Source organism: Myxocyprinus asiaticus, chromosome 41 (assembly GCF_019703515.2).
Source record: "Myxocyprinus asiaticus isolate MX2 ecotype Aquarium Trade chromosome 41, UBuf_Myxa_2, whole genome shotgun sequence".
Lineage (NCBI taxonomy): Eukaryota > Metazoa > Chordata > Actinopteri > Cypriniformes > Catostomidae > Myxocyprinus > Myxocyprinus asiaticus.
This window is the reverse complement of record NC_059384.1, coordinates 35,823,490-35,835,763: the sequence shown is the minus strand read 5'-3', so window position 1 is coordinate 35,835,763 and position 12,274 is coordinate 35,823,490. Positions and strand designations below refer to the sequence as shown.

The 12,274-nt window shown below is 36.1% G+C and overlaps 1 protein-coding gene across 2 annotated transcripts; it reads left to right on the top strand.

Annotated features, from left to right (window-relative positions):
- Positions 1-4,321: 4,321 nt before the first annotated feature.
- Positions 4,322-9,216, top strand: LOC127431873 (biogenesis of lysosome-related organelles complex 1 subunit 5-like). Of its 2 annotated transcripts, none has more exons than XM_051682496.1 (5): positions 4,322-4,525; positions 5,233-5,315; positions 5,523-5,616; positions 8,208-8,266; positions 8,910-9,216. In XM_051682496.1, the coding sequence occupies exons 1-5, from the start codon at positions 4,504-4,506 to the stop codon at positions 9,081-9,083; spliced, it is 432 nt and encodes a 143-aa protein (XP_051538456.1). In that variant the 5' UTR covers positions 4,322-4,503; the 3' UTR covers positions 9,084-9,216. The 2 variants fall into 2 exon arrangements, with proteins under 2 accessions (XP_051538456.1, XP_051538455.1); XM_051682495.1 differs by having other exon boundaries at positions 4,326-4,525; positions 5,523-5,652.
- Positions 9,217-12,274: the final 3,058 nt, after the last annotated feature.

Sequence of the window (12,274 nt, the reverse complement as noted above, 5' to 3'; positions counted from 1 at the left end):
GTTCAGTTATATATTTTTCATGACAGCTATAGCTCACAGGTCATAACTACAGAAGCCCAGAAAATCGTGACATGACTGTGACAATATGATGCAGATGTGAGGCAGAATTGATCTAAAGTAATACTTTGTCTCCATCTAGTGTCTATGGAACATGATTTTAAGTTCAAAAAGGAAAAATCAAGTATAAATTGTTGAAACTGACATATTTATCAATTGGCCTGTATTTAAAGGGATAGTTCACCCAAAAATGAAAATTCTCTGATATTTTAATCACTCTCATGCCATCTGAGATGTGTATGACTTTCTTGCTTCTGCAAAACACTTTTGAAGATTTGTAGGAAAAGATCCAGGCTCAGCAGGTCCTTAGAGTGGGATGAGAGGATGGTGATTAGATATTTGTAGGTCCAAAAAGCACAGATAGTCAGCATATCTCCAACAGTGACATTAAGCAAAAGATTGCTTCCAGTCAGGCGTTGACGAATGGCCGAATTTACCTGAGTGCTCCTGTCAGTGCCTGACTGTAAGCGATCTTTTATAGTTAAAAAGTGCTTAAATATTGTTCTATTTCACACACAAAGTGATCGATTTGCTTTAGAAGACATTAATGTCACTGCTGGAGATAGGATGGAGTACTTTTATGCTGACTATCTGTGCTTTTTGGACCTACAAATATCTAATCACCATCCTCTCCCATTCTAAGGACCTGCTGAGCTTGCAAGGGTTTAGATTTGGCTTGAACACTGGGGGGCTGCAGCGTGAAATATTTACTTGTTTCCATGGACCATGGTATAAATAATGGGGCATGGCGGGGGGGGGGTGGGTTGTACTTACTTGTTTTGATTATTGGTATTAGAAAATCACTTGCCATTATATCAAACAATTTGGTTCGTTAAATGAAGCTTAACATTGTGTTTGTTTTTGAGCTGCCACAGTATGCAGTAGACTGGCATGTCTTAAGGTCAATATTAGGTCAAAAATGGCAAAAAAGAAACAGCTTTCTCTAGAAACTCATCAGTCAATCATTGTTTTGAGGAATGAAGGCTATACAATGCTTGAAACTGCCAAAAAAACTGAAGATTTCATACAAAGGTGTACACTACAGTCTTCAAAGACAAAGGACAACTGCCTCTAACAAGGACAGAAAGAGATGTGGAAGGCCAGATGTACAACTAAACAAGAGGATAAGTACATCAGAGTCTCTAGTTTGAGAAATAGACGCCTCACATGTCCTCAGCTGACAGCTTCATTGAATTCTACCCACTCAACACCAGTTTCATGTACAACAGTAAAGAGAAGACTCAGAGGTGCAGATCTTATGGGAAGAATTGCAAAGGAAAAGCCACTTTTGAAACAGAAAATCAAAAAGAAAAGGTTAGAGTGGGCAAAGAAACACAGACATTGAACAACAGATATTTGGAAAAGAGTGTTATGGATTTTAACCCCATTGAGCTTTTGTGGGATCAGCTAGACTGTAAGGTGCGTGAGAAGTGCCCGATAAGACAGCCACATCTATGGCAAGTGCTACAGGAAGTGTGGGGTGAAATGTCACCTGAGTATCTGGACAAACTGACAGCAAGAATGCCAAGGATCTGCAAAGCTGTCATTGCTGCACGTGGAGGATTTTTTGGTGAGAACTCTTTATAGTAGTTTAAGATGTTCTGAACATTTTTGTTCAAATTGTAATAGTAATTTTTCACATTATTAATGTCTTGACTATACATTGTGATCATTTGAATGCAACTTTGTTGAATAAAAGTATCAACTTCTTTCCAAAAGAGCCAAATCTGTTCATTATTCTAAACTTTTGGCTGCCAGTGTATGTATATACAGGTGCATCTCAATAAATTAGAATGTCGTGGAAAAGTTCATTTATTTCAGTAATTCAAATCAAATTGTGAAACTCGTGTATTAAATAAATTCAGTGCTCACAGACTGAAGTAGTTTAAGTCTTTGGTTCTTTTAATTGTGATGATTTTGGCTCACATTTAACAAAAACCCACCAATTCACTATCTCAAAAAATTAGAATATGGTGACATGCCAATCAGCTAATCAACTCAAAACACCTGCAAAGGTTTCCTGAGCCTTCAGAATGGTCTCTCAGTTTGGTTCACTAGGCTACACAATCATGGGGAAGACTGCTGATCTGACAGTTGTCCAGAAGACAATCATTGACACCCTTCACAAGGAGGGTAAGCCACAAACATTCATTGCCAAAGAAGCTGGCTGTTCACAGAGTGCTATATCCAGGCATGTTAACAGAAAGTTGAGTGGAAGGAAAAAGTGTGGAAGAAAAAGATGCACAACCAACTGAGAGAACCGCAGCCTTATGATTGTCAAGCAAAATCGATTCAAGAATTTGGGTGAACTGGACTGAGGCTGGGGTCAAGGCATCAAGAGCCACCACACACAGACATGTCAAGGAATTTGGCTACAGTTGTCGTATTCCTCTTGTTAAGCCACTCCTGAACCACAGACAACATCAGAGGCATCTTACCTGGGCTAAGGAGAAGAAGAACTGGACTGTTGCCCAGTGTTCCAAAGTCCTCTTTTCAGATGAGAGCAAGTTTTGTATTTCATTTGGAAACAAAGGTCCTAGAGTCTGGAGGAAGGGTGGAGAAGCTCATAGCCCAAGTTGCTTGAAGTCCAGTGTTAAGTTTCCACAGTCTGTGATGATCTGGGGTGCAATGTCATCTGCTGGTGTTGGTCCATTGTGTTTTTTGAAAACCAAAGTCACTGCACCCGTTTACCAAGAAAATTTGGAGCACTTCATCCTTCCTTCTGCTGACCAGTTTTTAAAGATGCTGATTTCATTTTCCAGCAGGATTTGGCACCTGCCCACACTGCCAAAAGCACCAAAAGTTGGTTAAATGACCATGGTGTTGGTGTGCTTGACTGGCCAGCAAACTCACCAGACCTGAACCCCATAGAGAATCTATGGGGTATTGTCAAGAGGAAAATGAGAAACAAGAGACCAAAAAATGCAGATGAGCTGAAGGCCACTGTCAAAGAAACCTGGGCTTCCATACCACCTCAGCAGTGCCACAAACTGATCACCTCCATGCCACGCCGAATTGAGGCAGTAATTAAAGCAAAAGGAGCCCCTACCAAGTATTGAGTACATATACAGTAAATGAACATACTTTCCAGAAGGCCAACAATTCACTAAAAATGTTTTTTTAATTGGTCTTATGATGTATTCTAATTTTTTGAGATAGTGAATTGGTGGGTTTTTGTTAAATGTGAGCCAAAATCGTCAAAATTAAAAGAACCAAAGACTTAAACTACTTCAGTCTGTGTGCATTGAATTTATTTAATACATGAGTTTCACAATTTGATTTGAATTACTGAAATAAATGAACTTTTCCACGACATTCTAATTTATTGAGATGCACCTGTATATATATAATTAAAATTAAAGTTTGCTGAGAACTGGGTGAACAATAACAACTGTTAGCATACTATTCTGGACTTCGTTTGCTTTTACAGTTCTTGGTAAAAATGTCAGAGCACTGTAGACTACACATGACATCTGGTGTGCAGTATAGGCTTGTACTACAAAATGATTACATTTAACAGGAAGAATGGTCGAAGCTCACTGACAGGGAAGAACAGACAAACAGACAGAACAGCTGCTAAAGGTCACAAAACTACAGTCTCTAAAACTATTACGCAATGACATGAGCACCTGTATGATCCAGTCTCATCATAAATTACACCTGTGAGCTTCATTCATAATTCATATTACGCTTTGCGATGTGACCGCATTACCACCCGGGAGTATGCATTATTTTTCGATAATTCTCAATTATTCCTCACCTGTAGAGATTGCAGAGAGAAGTAGGAAAGATCACGCGCAATACCCATATGACTGGTATGATATCATTTTATCGCTGGATGTTCAGTTGTTATTTAGAAATATCAAACCACTAGATGGCGTGACTGGCCAATCATTATTCCAGAGAACCGTGCAGTAAACTAAATAAACTACAAAAACCGATGTTCTTGTTCTTTATTAATTATATATTTGTTATTATAATAATAATTATTTATTATTATATATAAATTAGGCTATTAGGTACAAGCAAATGCCTCTACTAAAACTGAAAATAAAAAAGACAATTTTAAAAAGAAAATTGCACACGTTGTGTGTTTACTCTAACTTTCTGATTTTATAAGTCTCTATAACGTCAACATCTTTATGTATACTTAAAAAGACAATCTACCAGTGAAAAGAACGTCCTCTGGGACTTTTATTTTGAAGTTATTTTGGGACTTTTATTTTGACATTCGTGTCAAGACTTTTATTTTGAATTTCTTTTCTGTTATTGTTTGCACGTGACTTGACAAACTGCTATCTGTATCATTGTGTAAAGAAATATTCGCTTCCTGTATTTTCATTAATAAGTCAGGGGGAGTTTTAAGTTTGAGAGTAATAAATAATTGTCAGCGTAAAACTATTATCGTGTTAGGCTGTCAGTTCTCAGATAAAGCAGCATCTCGTGATGATGGAGAAGATTATTAAGGGTGAGTTAAGTGATGCACTATAATAGCGATTATGCTAAGTGTTCAGGAAGATTGTGGCTGATATTTACATTAAAAACATTTACAAAATTCGTTTGAAGTCTTCAGTGTCATGGCTGTCTGAAAACCTAATGCGCTTCCCACCTAGAAATGTATGTGTCCATAATGCCCAAAAATGCTGCTGACTCGGAACGTGCCAAACACAAACAATAAATATGCTGTCTAAGTCTAATTTTTACACACATTCTGCAAATACGATAATATAAAGTGTTATTCATACAATACAAAAAAAGTAAAGTACATGGAATAATAAAAATAAAATAAGTGGGGGAAAAAACTAGCATCACAAAATACAGTGCACAATGACTGGTAACAGGAGTTTACAGATTATATTATATACAGTACAGTGCAACAGTAAAAGTGACAGTAATGCAAATATAGAAATCACACAGAATCTGTGCCCGCAGAATTGGAACACTATTGGAATACTCTTAAAAAAAAAATAAATAAAAATGTTGCTTTGGTTCATATATTTTCTTACATATTTCCATTAGAGGAACTAATGGCTTGTTTGCTATTCCTCTCTCTCTCTCTCTCTCTCTCTCTCTCTCTCTATAATGCCATAATGTTTATTAATGTTATTAATCAAAGTTACAGTAAAGTGTTGGCTGTTTTTCTATCATAATGTCACAGTAATTGTTCTTGTACAGATGTTGGTGATATTCAGTCCAGACTGATTGATCACAGACCAGTCCTGCAGGGAGAAATCAGATACTTCCTCAGGGAGTTTGAGGTAGACCTAATTTTATGACAAAATTAGTAAATGAAATTTTAAAATAAAAGTGTATTGTCCATGTGTGTTTTATGGCATGTCTGTCTACATTGTTTATATTTTAATGTCTGAGAGCATAGCTGTAATAATACTGCCCCAGTAACCAGTATATGATGCAAGTTAACATTAATTTTCATAATTACACTCGAAATGTTTGTGATGTCACAGGAGAAGCGTGCTTTCAGAGAATGCCGTCTGCTTGAAAACCTGAATAAGATGATATCTGACACTAATGATCATGATCTACCGCAATGCACTGCGAGTATGCACGAGAAACTGTGTGATGCACTCACACGGCGTGAGTCTCTCCAGTTATAACAACATGTATAGTACAAATAAACGTATATGTAAATATTTTTTTATGTATACCATTCAGTAGTAATTATTTAGGGGTGGGCGATATGACCAAAATCTTATCTCACGATATGCATAATTTTATATCACAATATTGAGATATATAACATACATAGTTAAATAAAAAAATAAAAATATAGTTTATATTTTATATAACAATGTTGTAATGCCTATTTTTGTATAGTCCAGTCAGTGAATTAAATTTATACTGAAAACTACTTCCTCTTAAATAATTTATTTATTTGGAACTTGACAAATATAGTCAAAGTAAAAAACAAAAAAAAATTATTTGATTTTAAATCAACCTTACCATAATGCTAAATTTCACATTATGACATATTTAATCTGATGTTGTTGACGAGTATTATTATTATTATACTTTCCTCAAGAAACTTGACATCTTCTAAAAGCAATGCAACAAAAGAAAAGAATATATCTGATGAATATATCATCAGAGAATATATGAATATCTGAAGGCAACCGCGAAAGAGACAATAATTAAAAATGCATACCTGTTGTCAAATTTCTACCAGTTTATCGTGTCTACCAGTATTTCGCCCACCCCTAGTAATTATTTTTTGGTTTTTGAGATTGCTGTTTTACACAGGTTACACTTGCCTTAACATTCGGTCCTTTTACAGAGACTTTGATAAAAATGTTGAAATGCAAAAATCACTGCTGAAATTACCTTGAATGTACAGTTGTGCTCAAAAGTTTGCATACCCTTAGAGAATTGGTAATATATGTACCATTTTTAAAGAAAACATGAGTGAGCAGGCAAAACACATTTCTTTTATTTCTTATGGGATTCACATTCAACTGTAGGTTATAACAGAATGGCACAATCATAAAAAAAAACATGGCAACAAAGAAAAAAATGAAATGACCCCTGTTCAAAAGTTTGCATACCCTTAGTTCTTAATACTCTGTATTGCCCCCTTTAGCATCAATGACAGCATGCAGTCTTTTGTAATAGTTGTCTATGAGACCCCAAATTCTTGCAGGTGGTATAGCTGCCCATTTGTCTTGGCAAAATGTCTCCAGGTCATGCAAAGTCTTTGGTCGTCTCGTATGAACAGCACGTTTGAGATCTCCCCAGAGTGGCTCGATGATATTAAGGTCAGGAGACTGTGATGGCCACTCCAGAACCTTCAACTTTTTCTGCTGTAACCACTGGAGGGTCAACTTGGCCTTGTGCTTAGGGTCATTGTCATGCTGGAAAGTCCAAGAGCATCCCATGCGCAGCTTTTGTGCAGAAGAATGCAAACTGTCTGCCAGTATTTTCTGATAACATGCTGCATTCATCTTGCCATCAATTTTCACAAGATTCCCTGTGCCTTTAGAGCTCACACCCCCCCAAAACATCAGTGAGCCACCACCATGCTTCATAGTGGGGATGGTATTCTTTTCACTCTAGGCCTTGTTGACCCCTCTCCAAACATAGTGCTTATGGTTGTGAACATAAAGATCTATTTTGGTCTCGTCACTCCAAATTACAGTGTGTCAGAAGCTGTGAGGCGTGTCAAGGTGTTGTCGGGCATACTGTAACCGGGCTTTTTTGTGGCACTGGCGCAGTGAAGGCTTCTTTCTGGCAACTCAACCATGCAGCACATTTTTGTTCAAGTATCGTCGTATTGTGCTCCTTGAAACAACCACACCGTCTTTTTCCAGAGCAGCCTGTATTTCTCCTGAGGTTACCTGTGGGTTTTTCTTTGTATCCTGAACAATTCTTCTGGCAGTTGTGGCTGAAATCTTTCTTGGTCTACCTGACCTTGGCTTGGTATCAAGAGATCCCTGAATTTTCCACTTTTTAATAAGTGGTTAAACAGTACTGACTGGCATTTTCAAGGCTTTGGATATCTTTTTATATCCTTTTCCATCTTTATAAAGTTCCATTACCTTGTTACACAGGTCTTTTGACAGTTCTTTTCTGATCCCCATGGCTCAGTATCTAGCCTGCTCAGTGCATCCACGTGAGAGCTAACAAACTCATTGACTATTTATACACAGACACTAATTGCAATTTAAAAAGCCACAGGTGTGGGAAATTAACCTTTAATTGCCATTTAAACCTGTGTGTGTCACCTTGTGTGTCTGTAACAAGGCCAAACATTCAAGGGTATGGAAACTTTTGATCAGGGCCATTTGGGTGATTTCTGTTATCATTATGATTTAAAAAGGAGCCAAACAACTATGTGATAATAAATGGCTTCATATGATCACTATCCTTAAATAAAAGATTTTGCATGATCAGTCATATTTTCAAAATCAATGCCAAAATTTCACAATTTCTGCCAGGGTATGCAAACTTTTGAGCACAACTGTATCTGTGGGGATTATATTGATGGAAGGATAGTTGTGATAGAACAGGATAGAACTTTCCATGTTAGAAATATCACCATAATTAATCTTCTAATTTTGTTTAAATGGTCTAATAGTAAGCTTAGTATAATAATCAATGGACTATTTTACTATAAAACTTTGCTTGTTCATGTGCAGTTGAAGCAGCAAATCACATGGCTCAGAGAATCCAGCAGAGGGAGCTAGAGGCTGAACAGGTAACGGTGCATGAGCAAAGCACTTCTGCATCCTTATAGAATGGCCATGTTCAGAATACTAGCATAATGCATTCTGTATACTGACCACACTGTACTGCCTACTGTTACAGTAGTGTGTGAAGCACTATATAGTATGCAACAATGGACATTTTAAACAATAGTATTCCATTTTGGGAACTTCTCTACATTGTGTTTAATTTAGGAAGTAGCTTCCAGTTTTCTCAGAATTAAATAAATTATTATATATAATATTTTGCATTGTTAGTGGGGTTTGCTTTAGCAGGGTGCCGTTATTACTGTTGCTCTCAACTTCGTTTAGGGAATTTTCAAAATGATTATGTAAAAACGTACAAAAATCAAATAATGAGTCAAGATCCTATTACTTAGGATTCATTTATCAAACTGAAAATTGAAGGTTATAATATACGTTCTACATTACTGCATAAAGTATGAGTAGTATGGTAGTATGCTATTCTGTACATAGCCAGTGTATGAGTGCAGCACTCAAGGCTCTGCAAATGCAGGAGGGTCTGACAGATAAACATACAACATAGTTGAGTTAAAAGAATTGCTTGAAAAAACTGATGTTTGAGTAAGTAAATGAGATGAAAATTAATTGACGTGTGTGTGTGTGTGTGAGAAGAGCACTCATGTCCAGGTTTGTGTGGAGAAGAGGAGGCAGGACTGGGAGGAGTTTCTGAAAGAGCAGGGTGCTCTGAAGGAGGATGTGGATGAAGAGCACACTAAAGCTGTCAGCAGACTCACTGCTCAGTATGATGAAATGAAGAAAGACCTGAGCAAATACAGCGGCTTCTGAACATCAACCTGACTCTGTGTATGTGTGTGTTATTATTATGTTTTACTACTGATAAATCTATGCAATCCATTTTTTCCTTTTTTAATTTTGTTATGTAGGCTATTTGTTGATGACATTAAAGGAATAGTTCACCCAAAAATAAAAGTCCTGTCATTATTTGCATTATTTATCCTCTTGCCATTCCAAACCTTGTACTCTTTCATTTATTTATTCAGTGGAATTAAAAAAATAAATCTTCATGCAGCTCTTTTCAATAAAGTGACAGATAGAAACATTGATGTTTGTCAAAAGGACAAAAAAACATAAAAGACGGCTAAACACTTATTTTTTTTTTAGGCAGTACTGGTTTTAGTGATCCAAAAAATTTGTTTGCACAAATTAACATTTATTAGCATGCAGAAAAGTATGGTCAAAATTGTTTAATTGTTATTTTTTACATTATTTATTGCTATTGTTTTATTATAAGTGGTGCTTGCTTTAGCAGGGTGCCACTGTTACTATTGCTCTGACTTTCGTTTAGAAAATTTTCTATAATCCCTAAACCAATCCTTCAAATTTCAGCATTTATTTCACCCTGTATTGTTCGTTTTACACCCATAAATCAGGTGTCAAATCATCCAGCTTTTTGAGGAGATTTCTGCTATGATTTATATAAGCGATTTGGTGTATGATGTGGAAAATCTGGTGAAAATTCCATAGACTTAACATTGACAGTGGGATCATATTTTTGGATCAAAATGTAATAGAGACATGGGGGTGGGCTCTTTTGACTCAGTCTAGCATGCAGCCTTTAAAGTATCACCCTGGCAACTGCCTAGCCATGACCTAGGAACCATCCAGAGCACCCTAGCAACAGTATAGCAATATGCCAAAGCCATATCTCAGCACCAGAATATCATAGAGACATGGGGGTGCATTCTTTTGAAGCATCACCATCCAGAGCACCCTAGTTTACTACTACAATTCTGATACAATGTCATATTTTTAATGATTTGATATAATTATATATTTTTATTACTTTATTAAATGATAAATCAAGGTGCTGCAACACCTAACTAAAAAAACTAAAACAATAATACAGTAATTTTTAATTATTTTATAAACATGTTCATTATAATGGTTTATAATAGACCACCAAATAAACCAGACCACTAATCTGACTAGCCTATCAGATGAACGCATCCCACTTGTGTTTCTCTGAATCTCAGAAACATGCTGAACCCAGTATTTCTGGGTCAAAAGCACCACTGTTTAAGCTAGTTTTCTCTAGAAATCAAGCAACTAGATGCTCACAGACATGGAGGGCAAACAATAATATATTGTGTTTTTATTGATCACATCAATTTATGCTGGTCCCTTTTTTGTGCACAGGCTGTAAGTGATTCTTTAGTGCAGCCACACGACTAAAACACAGCACAGAAGAAACACTGACCTGATAAAATCAGAGTGCTCGAGATTCGTCATCAGACTTATGTTACATGTTTTTTTGTTGCAACACTCCTGGTAGGCAGAAATGACACTTATCGCATACATTGTCGCATCATTATTTTTAATTGCATATGCGAGCAAAACTGTCGCACTACAGCCCTGCCATAAAAATACAAAGACTGTATAGTCCAAATGATTTGTGTGCTATATTACAAGTCATTGTTCTCTGGAATTATTTTCCTCCACCAAAGTTCTAAAACCTTATTTGTGATCATATTCAGATTCAAAGATGCTGTGTGGATGCCATAATGCGAATTTCCTGTGTGTTGTATTCAAATAAAGCGACCGTTCAGATATGTGGAATGAAGAATGAGATTTAAGAGCTTTGATGGAGGGAAGATTTTCAGCAAATAATGTCTAAAATCTGGGTTTGTTTCTCACACAAAGTTATCATATGAGTTCAGAACACTTGGAATATAGCGTATGGATTTAAGCTTGACAGACATGGTCAGTATGAACCGTCCTTCGAGAGCAGAATAAAGATTCCTCAAAAATCCTCTCAATGTTAGTCTTGCATTCTTCATGAGTCCTGTCATTCCATATAAAAATATCCATTGTGGCACACATGTGCTTCTTACACCTCATGTCTTTAAACATATACAATCTGCTGTATTAAACGTGTGAATGTGTTTAAATCTGTCTGTGTACCTGCTTTACATTGAGAGAAATGTTCAGGAATCTGTTGTGACTCCTCAGCTTTCACCGTGTTTTCCACACAATAGTAAAAGGTCAGACAGACACGCAGTGTGCTGGAGAAGTGGGTGGAGCGCTTGGACTGTCAGCGGTTGTGCATTTACAGAACGTTGACAGATAGTGTTAGTGTTTACTGATTGTTTAGGTGTTGTTGGAAGCACCTGTGGAATTTAAGAAATTAATTTACAGATGCAAAAACAATATTCCAGAATGCTTAAACATACTGCAGTAAACATGAAGTAACTTTAGCTATGGCATCTTTAAGCTTGTTTGAGAAGATGCCTCAGTCATTGTGTTGATCTAAACCAAATAAAATGTGTCTGCTTCACAGTACTCACTGCCTCCAGTCATCTCACAACTAATATTTAAGCTATGTTTCACAACTGTGATCCAAATTGAACAGAATTAGTCCAATAAGCAAGCAAACAGCAAAATGCAAACAACCACTCAGAATACCTTAGCAATACCCCATCGTTGTGGGAAGTTTCACATGAGCAAGCATCACTCACATTTTCTTACAAAAAAGGTTAAAAATAAATACGGGGAGAAAAAAAGTAAAAATTGATCAATTTACCTTCTTAATACACATTCCTGACCTTTTGTTAACAGTTCATTCATGTTACCATATTTTTCATAATTAAAAAAAATAAAAATAAAAATTCGATAGGGATTTCATAAAATCCTTCATAAAAGAGTTGTAAGCCATGAACCAAATCAACAAGCACCGAGGTGAATCACAACATTACAAACTTAGATTTGAAGCAAAAAAGTATTTGAAAATCAGACAAAAAGTAAAAGGTACAAGACTGTGTACTTAACGTCTTTAATAAGGGAATGAACTACAATCCCATGAAGCAATGTGAATAATGTAATCGAATTAAAAACTTTAAATAATATATAAAATATATAAATACTAAAAAGTATACAATTATTGATTTAAAGTTGTTGATTATAAGTATAGAAACAATATATTTTAATTTTATTGCAAAATAACATCACAGTACATCATG